The sequence below is a fragment of the Diadema antillarum genome, unplaced genomic scaffold (assembly GCF_040938485.1).
Source record: "Diadema antillarum isolate AM-2024a unplaced genomic scaffold, OU_Dant_1.0 scf00000146, whole genome shotgun sequence".
NCBI classification, from domain to species: Eukaryota; Metazoa; Echinodermata; class Echinoidea; order Diadematoida; family Diadematidae; genus Diadema; species Diadema antillarum.
The window spans coordinates 2,106,719-2,124,985 of record NW_027271035.1 but is presented as its reverse complement, the minus strand read 5'-3'; the positions used below and the strand labels follow the sequence as shown (position 1 = coordinate 2,124,985).

The 18,267-nt window shown below is 38.9% G+C and overlaps 1 protein-coding gene across 1 annotated transcript in view; it reads right to left on the bottom strand.

Annotated features, from left to right (window-relative positions):
* The window catches only part of LOC139721634 (probable phospholipid-transporting ATPase IA), a 74,089-nt gene extending 59,196 nt beyond the window's left edge, over positions 1–14,893 (bottom strand). The window contains exons 1-4 of the mRNA XM_071632964.1: positions 14,241–14,893; positions 8,681–8,819; positions 6,227–6,326; positions 670–768 (exon numbers count right to left, since the gene is read on the bottom strand). Coding sequence (XP_071489065.1) covers positions 670–768; positions 6,227–6,326; positions 8,681–8,819; positions 14,241–14,298 — 396 coding nt within the window. The 5' untranslated portion in view covers positions 14,299–14,893. The remainder of the gene's footprint in view (positions 1–669; positions 769–6,226; positions 6,327–8,680; positions 8,820–14,240) is intronic.
* Positions 14,894–18,267: the final 3,374 nt, after the last annotated feature.

Genomic DNA, 18,267 nt, shown 5'->3' with positions numbered 1-18,267 from the left:
CATTGATAAACATGGCTAGCACAGTAAAAGGCAACTCCAACTTTTCTTTATCTTTCCATGTTTTTGTTATTCCAGTCTTTTAAGTCTTTGAATCATATGAGTACTGCATTTCATTTACTAAATAATTTCTCTCTCTCACACACACACTGTCTTTATTCCTATATACCACTCACCACCTTGTCTTTATAAAAATCAACAAATTTCTCCATCTTTTTAGGTAATAGTGCTTTAACCATGTGAGTCTATGTATTATGAATTCTGCATATATATATATATATATAAATGAATATATATATATATATATATATATATATAAATATATATATATATATATATATATATATATATATATATATATATATATAACTTAAAGAGCTTCTCTTTCTCTCTCTAGTCTCTCTGTTTCACTTTCTTTTGTAATTACCACTCTTCTCTGCATATAAATTATAGTTTTTATGACTCTTGATATCTGGACTGTGTTTTTCACAACTCTCAGACAAAACACTGCCTATGATAGAAGCGTATACATGGTGGATCAATAAAAGATACCCACTTGAGGTTTATATTACTGCATCTAAAAATAGACTACAATAACAAGATCACATCTGCAGGAAATTCAATGTCAGAGTTAGCCAGAGATAATGAGATAGAGCCATCATTTCCACTCACGATATCTTCAACGATTTCCTTGATGGCCGACACCAGCAGTATAAATATGAGCGGGAGAAGCGTGGTGTAGCGACCGGTGGGTGAGACGCTGGGAATTTGCTGGCGAGAAAATGTGGAAGAAAAAAACAAACGGAGGTATCAGATGATGTGCAGGAATAAGAAAACATTTAAATATTTGGTGAGAGGTTTGCTGATATTTGATGTAAATACAGGGAATGGAGATGAGCTAGCAAAAGCAAGATGAGTATATTGACAGAATTGTGAACAGGCAGCTTGGATTTCACTAAATGCTGCCTTTATAATATGGTCTATACTAGAAAAACGTTTTGTGCGGGCAGTCCAAAAGATCAATAGCTTTTAAAATATGATAATAAATTGAACACATTGAGACTAAGGTGGGACCCCCTCCCCCCCCCCCAAAAAAAACAACAACAACAACAACAACAACAACAAACAAAAAAAAACTGACTTGGGAAATGTTCAACTTATATGATACAGTGAGCATGTGCTTCACATACTTTGGTCAGAGAATCTAATTCTACGACTGAAATGTTGACTGTGATTTTCAAAAACTGGGGGAAGCTCAGTTTTTCATTATCATTATTATTATTCTGGGGTAATTATTCTTGTGGATTAATGAAACCAGAACCTTCCAAGTTGCCCACTTTTTCATATGAGTGTGCAAGCACCTGCTATAAAGATAGTAGACTCCTGCACTTTTTTCTCTTTCACTGAAAATAATTGTATCATTGACTTTTTTTTTTACATTTCAATACATTTTTTTAATACTTTGATAATCATTTATTGTGACTTTTAGTGCACATTTACTTTGTATAGTTTTGTTCAAGTATGTGCTGTGTAATTCTATGTATGACTTTCACGAACAAAGCAGAAATAAAAATCAAACTGACCTGAACTGAAGAATGACTCATTGGAAAGAATTTCATTGTCAAATTTGCACGATTCCAGATTTCAATGCTAGGGTATGGTAGGTTGCAGTGTGTGTGAAAATGGAAAATAAGTCAACTGAAACCAAATGCATCAAGATAAAAAGGTATTGTCTCTCCTATCCTTTAGAAAGAAAGCAAAGTCAATAATTTAAAAAAGAAACCACTGTAGTACTGATCGAAATACACATATATGTATTTTTTTAAACACACAATCAAGCTCAATTTGCAGTAAAGTGGTGTATGTTAAAATTTGATTTAAAAAACTAGACGGGTGCCATATAAAGTCAAACTGAAAAACAAGTTTCTTTAATATCTTCCTGGATATTACATTAAGGAGATAACAAAATGGCGCAGGAAAGGTAGATAGCTGCATTAGACAATTTGGTGAAGTAGGTGAAAACAGTTTCATTTTCTTAGATAACAATACATATCACAAAGTATGAATAAACTGCAGCCTGAGTATATACAGGATAGGTCTTAAACAAGATTTTATGCAATATCAACTTGGCATCAAGTTTCATCTCCTAAATGGGATGGTATAGTTTGGTTGAGATGGGCCTTCAGGTTTTCAATTTTTTGTGAAATACTGTATACGCTATATATTTCGCGTGGGTTTTATTTTCGCGAATTTCGCGAGTCGGGAGCTATTCGCGAAATTAACAACACGCGAAAATATTACCTTCCAAAATGAATTCCTTGCCTTGTGTTGATGATACAAACATTTCAGTACTAGTATACCATGTCACGGCTTACCGAACAGACCATACTGGCTAAGCTTGTTTACGCACGTCCACGTCTCATACTTACAAATACTGTAGAGAGCCAATCCATTACCGCAAGGGGACCACTCGTCAGAAATCTAGCGCGATGGACTTAACCACTTCAAAAATGTTGAATTCTAACTTACTAGTTTGCAGAGTTTGGTAAGTTTTTTTCATGCAGTGTATAACTAGTATCATTCTTATTTGCTAGTAAGTTGAAAATTCACACTTTCTTTTAAATGCCACTTCATTTATCTTCTCTGGTCCCCTAATCGCGAATTTAACCACTCGCGAAAATGTGTGACAGCGGCAATTCGCGAAAATTTATGTACGCGAAAATTATAGCGTATACAGTATGCCTTGGGCATTCAATTCTAAGAAGAATTTAAAGTTTATTGGATGAAAATTGGTTTCGAAATGGCTGAGATATCTAAAAACAAAGAGGTCCTAATGAAAGGTGGACCAACCTTTTATTATGACCACTTTGTTTTACTTTGCTTTTGGATATCTCAGCCATTTCAAAAACAATTTATTTTCATCAAATAAACTTTAAATTCCTCTTTACGTAAAATAGTATGCTCTTTCATATTTTACAAGCAGTTTCTAATTACCTCACAAAAACCTAAAATCTGAATCCCCATCTCAACCAAAACTATAGAAATATCCCTTTAACAACAAATTTTACCCTTAGGCAGTGCACAGTAGTTGCTTTTAAAATTCAATACCATACACCTGGAACATTGCCATGTAGTAAAATAAAAGAAAAGGGGGGGGGGGAATATCTCACCAGACCACCATACTACGAATGGATGAATCATGTCTTATGTCTACCATCTCAACCGTGCTAGCAACTAGCTTCAAAATGCACTTCAAAGTCCTTAGCAAACTCTTGTCACACTTGACTTCCACTAAAAACAGTTTTCAAAGGTATTCTGCTATTCATAAGTAGCACAATAATAGCATGTATAGGCCCACTTACCTCAGTGCACGAGTGTGGACTAGTATAATATACATTGTATGTACATGTACAGTACAGTCACACTACATACAAACACTTGAACACACACACACACAGAGTGAGAAACAAAATTTTAACGTTTACAAATACAGATACCACGTGTATATGTTGGGAAGGCCATCATCATATTTTTTTTTTTAATGCTTTGGTCAAAATCATATAATATTCCAGTGAAAACTTTATCTCAATTCTACTAGCATTCTCCTGACAATTTCTCCAGCAATTGTTTACTTGATGCACTTGCTGAGACAAATTTGAATTAAGAAAATTTTCTCCCCAAAACTGTGCATGCACTTTAAGCTGCATCTCTGGAATATTTCCAGGGGTGACGTAGTAGAGACGGGCTTGGATCGGGGGCGGGACACCTGGCCTACTCCAACGGGAGGGCAAGCAGAGAACGTAGCGTGGCACAGGCAGGGAGCAGCCAGAATTAGGCACCAATGCTTTTCACCAGCCATCCCTCACCAGAAATAGTGCCGCGGGAAATTGAGCAAAATTGGCTTGACTTTCCAGATGAAAGCGTGCCAACAACATCACTTCAGTCATCCCCCCCCCCCCTTTTTGCACACTTGCGGTTTTTAAGTTCAATCAAAGCTGTTCCAATTAAAGAAATAGCTAGAGCCCAACAATCTTATCACAATATTCTCTGCACTACCAAACAACAACAACAAAACATCAATTTTTTTTTTTTTTGTTTCCTGGAAAAATAATTCCAAAACCAAACCCAAAAATAACATGAGAGAAAAAAAAGGAAGGGATGTTATGGGAAAACAAGAAACAGGGAAATACAAACAATTTTTAATTTGGAAAGATGCCCATATGGAGAGGTTCCGCACTCCACACGATGCCTACGCCTCAAGCAGTTATTGAAAGGTTGTATACAGCCTATGAAGAAGTAGAGTGGCTTTGGGGGGTGGGGAGGAGGGGGGAAGGGGTATGGAAGCGTAGGGGACAGACTAAGCACCCATGGAATATTCCACCTGTCCCTTTCATATGATTCCATTTTCATTCATTTTGCAACCATAATTTTAAACACAGCTATTTAAAGTGAAATATTGCAACATTAGAAAATTGCTCAGCCACTTGCACATGCCCATAATGGGTGGCAAGAAAATCACAATTTGTATCTACTGCCACAGGTTTGAAATTTCTTATTACAAGTGTGATTGGAAAAGGGCAAACACTATGATTTTTAAAGTTGCAATTATTTCCCAATTGAGTGTGTCTCTTCATCCCCTGTGTCCTTTTCCAGCCACGGCAATTGGATATCAATCATTCATCACCAAGCATTCATTTGTTTCAAACTCGGAATGACCTAAACACCTCCACCCACTCTCTCTTTAATGAAACACCCAATTACAGACCTACGTAAGTAGATAATGAGACAAGACTAATCTTTATTTACTGTTTGCTTTTCAACACCACCATTACATCTGCCTTGCTGCTCCACAGCACACGGTGTAATTGTTTTGCTGAGTCAGCAGGAAGTAATATATCCTGTACTAATGATTGCTCACTCCGGACAAAGGAGTGGGAAGGGGACATGAGGTAGATGCACTCACATTAACCCAGTTTTCTCTCTACAAAATACGCATTTGATCAGGTGGATTCTTTGAAAAATTCAGACTTCTTTTTTTTTTCTTGAAGGAAAATACTGATAAAATCTACAAATCTCATAATCTGTTCACATAATTGACATGAAACTAATATAATGCCTGAGGGATCATACTTATATCTCCTTTATTTCATGAGGGTGTAATCTATACATTTACTATTTATACTATCAAAAGAATTTTTTCTTTCTTTCATCTACCAAAGTTGAGCTAAATGTGAAACTTCACAAACAGTGCCTCTTCACAGGAACTGCTGTTATAAAAGTTTATACAACACCTAAAAAGAATGAAGCTATCCGACTGGTCAACTGCCCATCACGTGACATTCAGTTAAAAGTACCATCACACACTGCTGCTGTCAGGCGTGCAATTTTGTTTGAGCAAAAATGGATATCGCATGGCTGACGTCACCAATTTCCATTGACTCCCGTGTTAAACTCATGATTGACCAAAAGTTTTTGTTCCATTGCATAGCTCTTATATCAAAATAAACAAACATAAGCTGCACGTACTCAACAATTACAAGCATGCTTACAAGCGAGTAGTTGGTCACTCATTTTTGTAAAACATCTTCAACTGATTGGTTTTGCGTATGCACACACAGACTGTGACTGTGGAACTCATTCATCATTCACAGAAAATAGCTGGCATTTCTGTGCTAAATTCAAGAATCTGTGTAAACCACATCTGTTGATGTCCAAGGTGTTATGTAAAGCAAATAGTGTCTGGTCTTTACTCATAAAATGTACAAGTTTTTGCACTTGGTGAAAGATGAAGTGCACTACGAGTATTCAACTTGGCTTTGCCTCATGGCATACAGCACCTCTATCTTTTACTTTGTCCGAAATCTTTAACCATCGCACTTGTGATCATTCACTATTTGTATAACAATAATTGCAGGACCAGTGAATGAATTTATCAGGGGATGAGATAAAGAAATGGTCTACTTTTGAGATGTACGGTCAAAATGAGACAATAACGGCCAGCGGAAGAACCAACGAAGAGGCATACAGTGCACTCCCGTTATAACGAACACGGTTATAACGAAATTCCGGTTACAATGAAGTAAAAATTCAGGCCGGAACATTATTCGCTTTATGTCTTTTACTGTTTACTCGTTCAGATAAGATGAAATTTCAATAAAACGAAAAAAACTGCCGGTCCCGAGGACTTCTTTAAAATGGGAGTCCACTGTATTATGACAACTATCCTCACCTGCAAGAGGGCGATGAAGAGGAAGAAGACGTTGGCATAGCGACGGAACTGCTCAAAGAGGAACTTTGGGAAGAATGTGAAGAAGGTGTATTTCCCCGTGCTGTAGGAAGAGGAAGTAACAATATTACATCAAACAATAACATTAAATGACCTATGTGAGCACTTTCATTTGACGAATAATTTTGATTTCGAGAGTTTTGTTGTCGCTGTTGGGATTTTTATCATCATGGCATGCTGGGTAAATATTCGCTGTCAAAGTATCAAATGCAGTTCTATTGTCAAAGTCATGATTTCTTCATCAAAAAAGTATTACCTCAAGGAAAGTTGATTTAAGAGAGTACTGTATAAGCAGTTATCTTCACATACATATATTTCTGAAAGATGGTTGTTTTTGCGATTTGACATTGAGGCTATCGTAAGCGCATTATCATCCTCGTGTGCGGCAACATTTTTGTGTGCTGTTAAAATTTGTGGTCCAACAGTGATTTGCAAATTTGTGAAAATCAAAACCCTCACAAAAAATAACAGCTTATGCAGTATTTAAACATCTTCATGAGATCAGAAAGTGTTATGCAAGCGACATAGCAGATGTGTGACCAAGATGCATACAGGGCATCAAGTGAGGTGACAAAACATTTACTCCTGCGACAATTGTTCCAGACTTACACCATATTTCCTCCAAGGACTTAGGGTTTGGTTGAGGGATGCGATATGGTTTTAGGTTTTGTCAGGATTACTAGGATTAGGGTTAGAGTTATATGTTTGTGGGTAGAATTTATGTTTGGTTTAGCATGCAGATATTTTATGAGAGCAATTGTTGCAGGAGCAAATGTCATGGAAACATCCAGTGAACACTGCTTGACATGACTTACATGAGAAAGGAGTGTCTGTCATGGTGCAATCCAAATCATGAACATAATGGTAAGGTTTCATCAAATTTGGATCTAAAATAAGAGGTTTACTGTAAGACCAGAAATTTTTGCATGCATGAAAATTTTGTGAATTTCTTGAGGAGCTGAGATTTGGAAAATGAAAATGCATGCAAAAGTTTATGTCTACATTATATGCATCAATTGCCAGTGGCACTTAGTAAAAATTTATGTTCTTTTCTGATTTTTCTGTTTTCACGCAAAGTAACAAAATATCAGGATGAACCTTCCCTTTATGTAATCAGACTGCAGCATTGCCATAGAAACCAGTGATTTGAGGTCAGCCTTTCAAATCTCTCATTGAGTAGAATCTAACGAAGCTGCCCACTCAATTCCTGAGTGAACTTAATCAGTTGCCCATCCCAGACCTCCCTCAAGAATTTCCCCGGCTTTGGCTGCAATTATCAAAGTGGACGAGGGCAATATCAAAGTCCAGTGGGATTATGAGCTCTTCCCCTCAAGGGTCAATTAAATCTGAACTGGGAAAAGTTCGTCTGAGACCATGAGATGACCGAAGCTTTGCAGACCTTAAGAACCTTGAAGTGGGAGTCGCAGTCAATCATACTGGGATCTAACAGACCAGTTCACCTTATACTGTATCACAGCCATGTACTGTATACACCACACCTTTTATATTAAGTTAGCGAGTTGCCTGCAGCACCAGTGACACTAAATTCTAGAACTAAAACATTGAGAAGTTTGGTTGCCAGTGTGGACAGATGACCAAAGATTGCAAAGACTTTGTGATCTTAAACATCGCAATGTTTTGCCAGTGTGACTGTGGCTACAGACATCAGTGTCATTTCATAAAACTTTTTATCAATAACAGGTTACAATAGTTATTAGCTACTAAAATCCTTGCAAATTTGTCATAGAATAATGTGGCAGGTGTCGCTGACAACAAGTTTTATGAAACAGGACTCAGGATGAAAATTCTCTAGTTTGAATGGGGTGTGACTCCACCCACACACACTGATACCAGTATGAAGATTCTCTACTCTGAAAGAGGCAAAACTCCACCCACACGCACTGATACCAGTATGAAAATACTCTAGTCTGAAAGGGGTAAGACTCCACCAACACACGCTGATACCAGTACGAAAATATTCTAGTCTGACACACACTGACACTGGTATGAAAATTCTCTAGTCTGAATGGGGCAAGACTCCACCCACACGCACTGATACCAGTATGAAAATTCTCTAGTCTGAATGGGGCAAGACTCCACCCACACGCACTGATACCAGTATGAAAATACTCTAGTCTGAAAGGGGTAAGACTCCACCAACACACGCTGATACCAGTCCCAAAATATTCTAGTCTGACACACACTGACACTGGTATGAAAATTCTCTGGTCTGAATGGGGCAAGACTCCACCCACCCACACTGATACCAGTATGAAAATTCTCTCTAGTCTGAAAGGGGCGAGACTCGACCCACACAAACTGATACCGACTACTGGTATAATACTCTAGTCCAACAGGGGCAAGACTCCACCCACCCACACAGACAGTGATACTTACTCCACTTCGTTGGAGCAGTGCCTGACTGGCTGCGCCTGATTGATGTTGATGCAACGAACCTCCGCGTCGGCCGAGTGGGATGCGCCATGAGCCGGGGAAGGGGCGGAACCCTCGGCCGAGGAGTTCCTGTCGTCCATTTCTATAATATTAAAAGAGAGAAAGAACAACAAATATATGATACCTAGCTAACACAGTTCATTCAAATTTCAACACCATTTGGTGAGGCAAAATAAACTGTTTATAGCCCGATACAGAGCCCAACCTTCACTGAACACAATTTCAACAATCATCAAATACAAAATGGACTCTGTGCATCAAACATTTCGCATAATTCACAGAACTAGATGCAAGTTTCAGTTTCTGAAGCCAATTTCAAGACTCAAACAAAAACAGATGCTACAAATGTACACGGACATTTTGTTTATCATTATGAAGACTTCTTCAACAGACAAGGAGTTACAGGAGTATATGTTAAAGCAGAAGTACGTGTAAACTAGAATGGCAATGCATACGTGAATTTGACATTGTTTTGGCCATGCCATTTGATCGGAACAATATGACAGCAACAACCATTCAGGCATACACTGTAGTGGCTCTTTCACAGCATTAAGAAAGTGTTTTGTTATTGTCATATTCACAGAGACTCCAACCCAAAGTACCTTCTGATCTGGAGATTCTCCCGCCTGAAACCCCTAGCAAACGGGAGACTCAAAGTTGATGTGTGCGAAGCGCGAAATTCCCAGGGTTCTAGATGCTCTCTGGTGCTATCTAAGGCTTATTTTTTCAACATACGATAGAAATATATAAGAAATCCTTTCCAACGGGAGACAAAGAGCCACGGCGGGAGAAATTAAATTTCAAACGCCAGAACGGGAGATTTTGCAAAAATGGGTTTTCGGCGGGAGATTTCCCGTCGAAAACAGGAGAGTTGGAGTCTCTGTATTCATAACGATGTACCCTCTAAAACAGACCTTCCTTTAAATCCACTGAGTTTGCAACAATTCAATATGATTTATGCACTGCAAAAGTTCATGTAAACTGCATGCTGGGTGTGTCATTAAAAAGACGTCAGTGACTTACTGTCAGAAAGTCATGTGAAAAAAATTACATTATACTCCAGATCAAACACACACACACACACACAAAGAAAAAAAAAATCTTTTCATATCTTCGATTTGACACAACAATAGCTGCGAGGTCACAAAGCTCAGATTTCTCTCACTACAATTACTGTTTATATACAGTATGCACTTCAAAGAGAGCTTTTGGTTTCAAAATGTCATGCATCAATAAAATCTAGTTATCGATACACAGTAGAACCTAATAGGACAAGTTTAGCTTCCTCAAATTTGCAGACATTACAGACATTCCCTTCACTTTAACAATCTACTACATGTAGCAAAGTTGGAAAGTTTGTGCACTTTTTTATTCCGTAAATTTTGTGAGAGCCAAGATTCGCGAAATTAAAATTCGTGCGAAAGTTTTTGTCTATCTATAGACAATGCATATATGCATTGAATACCAGTGGCAATTCACAAAAATATTCATGCCACGAAAAAGGTTAATTTGCAAAAATTTCATGCCATGAATATTTCTTGTTTTACAGTATTAGAAAAGTAGTTTCCTTGTTGGCCTACTGAATGCAGTTCATTAGGTATGAATCATTTTTTTTTTTTGAGGCAAGTTGTATAATATGTGCAGGGATGCCAACACTGTAAACAGCACTGTAGTAAGTATTCTGAGGGCTGAATAGGAGTTACTTTTGTTGGAAGACAGTATTTTTACCTTTCCTGCTGTAGACATGTGTAGTAAAATTGGGAATTTGGGCAAAACAGTCCTTGCCACAAAAGATGCAGCATTTTTGGCAAACAAACAGTATACTGCAAAAAAGTAACAGTTGGCACGAAGTATCTTAGATTCTTACTAGCCTATAACCAGTTTCTGTTGCCCAGGGCAAGCACGTGTGTCAGTTCAAAGCACCTTCAAAAGAATCTATTTCATGATAAACCCTATTATTTATGCCTTATATTTGGCCAGTCTAATCTTTTTGCAAATAATGACTCCCAGACAATTTCACGAGTGGTTAAATTTGGGATTGTAGAGAACAGCAATGGATGGAGAAATGTACATGTGCACATTCTTGTTGAGAACAGAATTAATATTTTTGCGTTTTTTGCGATTAGTGATTAGCTCTCAACTATCAAAATTCCTGAAAATAAAACCCTGTAAAATGTATGGCAAAGGTGTAATACAATACTTGTTGCATGGGACACCGATTTGACAGTTGGTAGATTGTGTGTTGGGACATGCCATTTTTTAGCATGCTTTATGTTGTTGTTGCTATTGTTGGCATGATCTGTGGCTGCATAATGTAGAGGTCTTTTCTTTTCCAGATTCCCTCCCTTCCCCCACGATAATACGGACAGCTTTCTACCTGTAATGGTACATTAATCATCCCTGAAAGCCAACACTCAATTTCCATAATTTGCCAAACTTTCAATTTTGATGAAAATAACAGCTTCAGGATACGTTGGAAATGACACCGCATCCCGCCCATCCACGGGAGCGTAAATGTCACATCCCCTGGAATTTCTCAGCGGCTGGTTTGCCAATTTATCACTTGCTCCACAGGAATTTACACCACCTGTAGATGGCCAGTTCCCAGAAAGAAAAGAACATTTCTGTACATGCTTCTGAACTAGAATCAATTCTGCATCATGACATGAAATATGAGCATTTCAGTTGTACTCAAGTTGCACAACATAATCATATCTCACAAAAATGATAATGCTGATAATGTTTGTGGTGCTAGTACTACTACTACTGCATGTATTATAACTACTATTACTACTACTACTACTGTTGGTAGTAGTAGTAGTAGTAGCAGTAGTAGTAGTAGCAGTACTACTACTACTACAATTGTATGATCAAATAATAATAGTACTGATAATAGTATTTTATAAGATCAACATCAAGAACATGAGAATTAAGATGATGATAAATCTACCTGCACATGTAAAGTGCATCCCAAGGAAACATGCAAGGACATGTTCTCTTAGTTCTCTGCTTCTTTTTTTTAATTTAGGAATGACATTACATTGACAAGCTATAAGGCAGCTGTGAATATCAGTGCAATATAGAGGTTTTGCTTACCATGCAAAACGCAAGTTGCTGGTAATCTGAATACAAGCTTTTTAACTCTCCCTGTGTCATCTAAAACCTTAATAGCTTCTGCAGGTACAGCTGTACTTACAAAAAATAAAATAAATAAAATAATGTATTGTTTTGTTCATGGCACTCTCCATTAAACTTTAAACTGTTTGCAGCACCAGCACACACACAAAAAAAACAAACCAACTAAATAAATAGATTTAAAAAATTTGTACAAAATTAGATAGTAATATATAAGCCTAATGAATCATACTTTTGGATATCTTTACAGCTGTTAAATATGTCCCCTGGGCCCTGTTGCATGAAAGTCAAACACAAGTCAGAAAATCAAACACAAGTCTCTGAATACTAAATTCTGATTGGCTGATACCTGACTTACGTTTGATTTTCTGACTTAAATGTTTGATTGCTTCTTTTTATGCAACAGGGCCCTCGTAGTATAAACCATATGGAACTTGTTTGCTGCCAGCAGATTTGACGCTGTCCAATCAGAGCAATCAATTACTTGAATTTTCATTACTCATGGAAGTCAGATCTTACATTTGTGCATGATTTCATTTCTTACTCAAGGGCAAAGCTTGCGTTTAAAGAGCATTTCAGTTACAAAGAGCTTTATCCTTGGAAACAGAAACTACATGGGAGATGGCGGGTCTGAGTTGTGGAGAGGAAATGTAGATTACTTTGCTTACATTCACACTCATACCATCACAGGAAACGCACATTATTCACCCCCATCCCTCCCCTTGTGCACAACAGTACAGCAGTTAGAAAGCACTATTTTCTGTGGCAGAGTACAGAGCTATATAGAGTTACATGTCACGGGACATAATGTACAGCTTGTGACAGCCTCATAAAAAATTTGCAAGGACACACGACTCGTTTGAGGGAAGCCAACCGAAAGATATAGGCCTACTGCCAACATCCTCTTACTTTCTCTGATAATCACGGGAAGTATAAATACAGGGGAGGTACAGTTTGGCCACGAAAGTGTTGTCGTCATGGGATCAAATGTAGATAATTTGAGTGTTTTTAAATAATTACACACTGCTATCATACTGAAACTATACTGGTCAATCTTACAGTGTAGTTATTGGCATGGGTCTTTGCAAAAATGTCCACTACCATGACTTTCAACCGTCACTGAATGACTTTCTAATTTTCAGTGGTTGATATTTCAGAAAATGGCATGCTGCTGAAACAAATATATTTCTATAAAGAAAACAAAAAAATACGGATAGAGATACAGTATCACAGTTAAGCCTAATCCACTTCCTATTTCCTTATTACATCATTTGCTTCATGATTAAGTCTTTTTTTTGTTTTCATAGAATTCCAACTGCCACAAAACTCTGCAAATTACGCTCATTTTGCATGTACTACAACTGTCATCATTAGAAACAAAAAGATAGTTCAAAGCAAATTAAAAGCTCTGACATAAGAAACCTATAACAATGTCATCTTTTCTTTTCAGAAATATGAAATGCTTAATTACTCAATATCATTTAAATGGAAATTATCAATTCAGTCACAGTCTCAATGGGACTGTTTCTATCGAACCGAAGTTTCAAAATAACGTGCTATTTTGTTTCCAGGAAATTAGCCAGATGTCAAATTAACCCACTGTTTGTGCAATGAAGACGTAAACAGCAGGCTATTTGAGCGGGAAGATATCCCCAGAAGTCTTGGTCATTTGAACCTCGCGCCGAGCCCACAGAACTCTATGTAGAGTTTTGCGTCTGAGCAAGCCATGCCGCGTAATGATGCAAAGTACACAAAATGTCAACTTTAGGCCGACTTCTAAAGCGAGCTGTATTTGAGCTGGTGATGACGCACATTCGTAATATCCGGTTATTTTCCTACATCACATAACAAACCGCTAGTTTGAACTTCAGTCTGATGAAGACACACCTAAAAATTAATTTTTTCACTACTTACGAAAATCAAAAATCCTAGCCTTGGCCACAAGAGAAAATCTTTTTACTTGACATGCAAAACAAGTAATGATTCTCAAATTAGGGCATAATGTGTCTACTCTTATCACTGGTAATGAATCAATAACACATGTTCCAAGGAAAGGGATCTAAAGTTTGTTTACACGGCAAGCAGATGAGACTTCAGGCTTTTTCCATCCCTTGTCTATTGCGCTGTAATAATGCCGACAAGCAACATCTGTTTGACAATGACAGACTAGAGCAATATCCCCTCAGCTCAAATAAAGCCGTTGGGGGTGGGGGTGGGGATCTGCTTCCCCAGTACTGTGAGCACTTTGATGACAAACCAGGCAGTTGTAAGAGACAGAACCACCTCCATCACCCTACCTACAATTCATATTCTAGTCCTCTTCCAAGTTATATTAAGGTAATGAAAATACCTGAGGTGTGAATCGCACCTATATTTGTTTCCCCCTTCTCCTCAGCCAAGTTAGTCGCCTCCCCTTGCGATTCCATTGATTACCGGCCTCCGTCCTATGCACCCACACAACAAGAAGAGTCAGGGGCCTACCGAAGCTTCCTCGCTACAACTCAACTGCACACAGTACTCCAGAGAGGTATAATAAGCATGGGAGCTGGGGCGTACATATGTGAGTTTAACCATTCCACATGTCACTGCCACCAAATACACAATGCAGATTGTACGATCCCAGAATATGGAAGTGATAGCTATTCCTGCTGTAGTCCTATTGTCCACCCGCCTGCTGGTTGCGAAAAAACACTGACACCCTATCCCCTCTCCACACTGGCCACAATGGCTAGTGGAGGCTGTTCGACATACGTAGGCTGGGCTCGTTGGTCGCAATAGATATGGTCTGATCTGTCGACGGCCCCTCCAGGGGGGATAATGCCAGTGGAGGAGAGATGATTCACCCGTGTGACAGTCACCTCTATTTTCTCTCCTTCACCACTCTCTCCCCTTCTCTCTCTCACACTCACTCACTCTCAACAGGCGGAGGAGGAGCTTCAACATAGAGGGAGCTGTTCACTTTCTGACCTCATGCAAGATTTCACCACTGATAAGTCTTTCTCAATTCTCCTTTTCCTTTCACTGTCAGCTCTTTCCCCCACTGTCTCCAATGTTCTGCTATACATGGCTGGCAGAACTGGGGGGGGGGGGCACTTTTTTGAACCATACAAAGGAATACATAAGGTGTCACCACTTTGGGCCCCCCTAAGATGAGCAAAAGACCCTTTTTTTTTTCCTTTTTCTTTTTTTTTTTGCTTGTTAGCTCATAAAACCTGATAGTGGGCCACTTTCGCAAATGCTCCGCCGCCCCTGTATAGATCACGGTGTATACTAGAATGTGTTTTGCATAGTAAGTCTGGGATTTCTAATCTAAACAATGGATGATTGAATAATTTGTGACAGCGCAAAACCTCATTCAAAATGCTGGTACAATGATTGTACCCGTGGTAGCAGTACACTGTCATACCACCCCGCTTCCCCCCATTTTCTTTCTCCTTCCCTCTGTCAGGTCAAATATCATTTACAAAATAAGATGAGGCAGAAAAGATCTCCCATAAGTCTCTTTAACAGACCACAAAACTCAGGGTACCCGGTAACCATCAAAGGATCTTGTGTTAGATCTTAATACCCTTGACCGTCCAATTTAGACTAGAGCAGGTAGGTGGAAGAGAGACTCCACCTCCCTGACTAGAGGTAACATCCAGGGTAATGCCCGGTAAGCTGTCTGCTTAAAGGGACACAGTCCTCACGAAATTAAAAAAAATATGTTGTTGTTGGTACCTCCAATGAACTACTTTCACCAAAAACAAACTTTAAAATCACCAAATAAGCTCGTACATTTTGGTTGAAAAAGTGTGACTCTGCATGGTGAATATGCTAATGAGCAAGTCTTGGCGGAGAGTCATACGTCGTTGATGCACAACTCTTCCCAGCCGTGTTCTGCTCGTTATCCGTACGCTCCCTAGTTTACCCGGATGCATGAAGACGTCGGTGGCTACTCCGACTCGTATTTGACATTGTTTCTACGTTGTGTGTGTGTGTGTGTTTGTGTGTGTGTGTATGTATTGTGTATTATATTCGCACGTGTGGACGGTACAACTAGATGATAGATCTACGGTAGATACGCGTACGCACCCCGTACGCGGTTTGCCCTTCGCACTTTTCCAGTCTCAAGCGCAGCTGCAGCCCTACCTGTCGCCGCTCATGCATGTTCTATATATAGTACGTACAGAGTGTACATATTTGTAGATAGAAACGATTCTACACAGGCCTGCTAGTACACTACAGGGGCGACCGCATTCAGCGTCGTCTGGTCAGGCTATCTTACATCAGTAGTTTTGCTCGAATCGTGCAGAAAATTTCCCAGGAAAATCCTTTTTTCCGTCCCAGACCAACAAAAGTATCGTGAAAGGTGAGCTGTGTGGCTGGGAAATATCGGTACAACGATGCCGAACATAAGAAACTTAGGGCCTACAAAATCTCGAAATCATGTTGTGACCTACCTGTGCATGGACAATTTGTGAAGCGATGTTTTTACGTGGACCGGCAGGCTGTGGCCCTCGGTTATAAACCGAGAAAACTCCTGAAACCAGATGCAATCCTGACCATTTGCTCACATGAGTTATAAAAGAGAAATACCTCGAGCATCGACTTCGAAGAGAACCGAGGGAAAAAAGCGTAGAGAGGTAAGGAAAGTGGCTAGCTATGTTTAATTTACCGTGGGCCTGCAGCCGGGGTTGGACTGCGCATGCAGTACAGTGCCACTGAGCTAGCTGCTGCCAGTGCCGACTGGACATGCACGGCAAAGTGGAGCGAAATCATATCCGTACGACCCCCTGTGTTTACCCTTCCCCGCTCACGTCATATTTTTTTTTTCGAGGAAAGGCGATTATCTGACTACTTACAGAAATATTGAGATACAAACAATATTTTCTTTGAAGAATTCGACTCTCTCATGCACAGGTTATCTTCGGTTTGAATGCCAAAATCGACTGGACGGAGTCGATCGAGTGTACTGTGTATGTATACATTGGTATGGTAAGGATTTGCGCGCGAGAGTGGTTTCTACGCTAAGAAGTATGCAACACGGACGGAAGCTAGAAAACGACCGTGCCTATTTGATGTCAAGTTCATGGTATATTTGGTTTAAAAATACATATAAATTTATGTTTACAATATTAATTTTTCGTAAATTATATATATCTACGCTTGAAATATTTTGTTTGAAATTATAAAACCACAAACTTTCACATTATATGATGAAATTGCAACTAATCATTTGAACACTTAAATTGGTTTTAGAGGCACGGCTGTCAACTTGGTGAGTAGGGCATGCACTACGTAGCATCTTTTTGCCGGCTCTTTCACGATCGCTTGCAGGAATTATTTTTCAAAAATCGCATACGGAGACAATTTTTGATGTCCAAGCGTATAAATTGGTGAAAGTTTATATTTTTTACTCTTCTTAATTATCAGTACAGTCAAAATCTCAGGACTGCTTCCCTTTAAGGTGCTCATGAGGTAAATCTTATCCAGAGAAGCCTGATGACATTTTCTTGGACAGAGGTCTTCATGCAACAAGCAAGCGCACTGCATGCTAAAGGTCAAATGGAAAAACAGTGGCATTCTGGTTGTAAATACAGTACTATCGCTTATTTCATGATTTATACTTTCCCCATACAATTGTAATTAACAATTATTCTGTCCTTAAGAAACCAAAAAAAAACACAAAAAACATGTGATACACGGTACGTGTACTTAAAAAAGAAAACAGAAATTCAAATATCTTTGTACATTGTAATACATGCTTTTACTAGTACAATTGTGAACAGTATGTATGCTATAGTGTCTGTTTTGCTCTGTGAGCGTGACTGCAATGTTGATGATATGATAAAGTGGCAGATCCAGGGGGAGTGCACCGGGGCGCATGCCCCCCTCCCTTTATTATTTTTTTTTGTGGTTAAAACAAAAGAAATCAAAAAGAAAAAATGGGGGAGGGGTGCGTGTGCCCCCTTTGTTTTCATAAAGGCACCCCATCTTTACAGGATTCCTGGATACGGCCCTGTGATATGCTTCTATGATACGTATCTCCTCCTCAAGCAATCAGCAAAGAGCTGGACTGGGACAGCTGAAGTTTCCATAGTAACAAACCCACAGAAGGTCTTTGAGCATTGTCTGTGAAAATATTGCAAGCATTGTTCACCTTGTGTTGTGATTACTATCTGTGGAATGTTACCCTGTGTTTCATCTCCTGAGAACGTCTATAGAGAAAGCTTGGGTAAAGTCTGTTAAAAGATGGGGTATAACAATCAAGTCCATCTTCCTTACTTTGTCTCACTCATTCTTTCTCATCAATTCTCCTCATTTCTTTACAGTAACAAATCAACACCCTGGGTGAAAATATGCCACCAAAAGATTGTATCAAATTGGTTGCAGGTAAATGTCTCTAGGCTTGA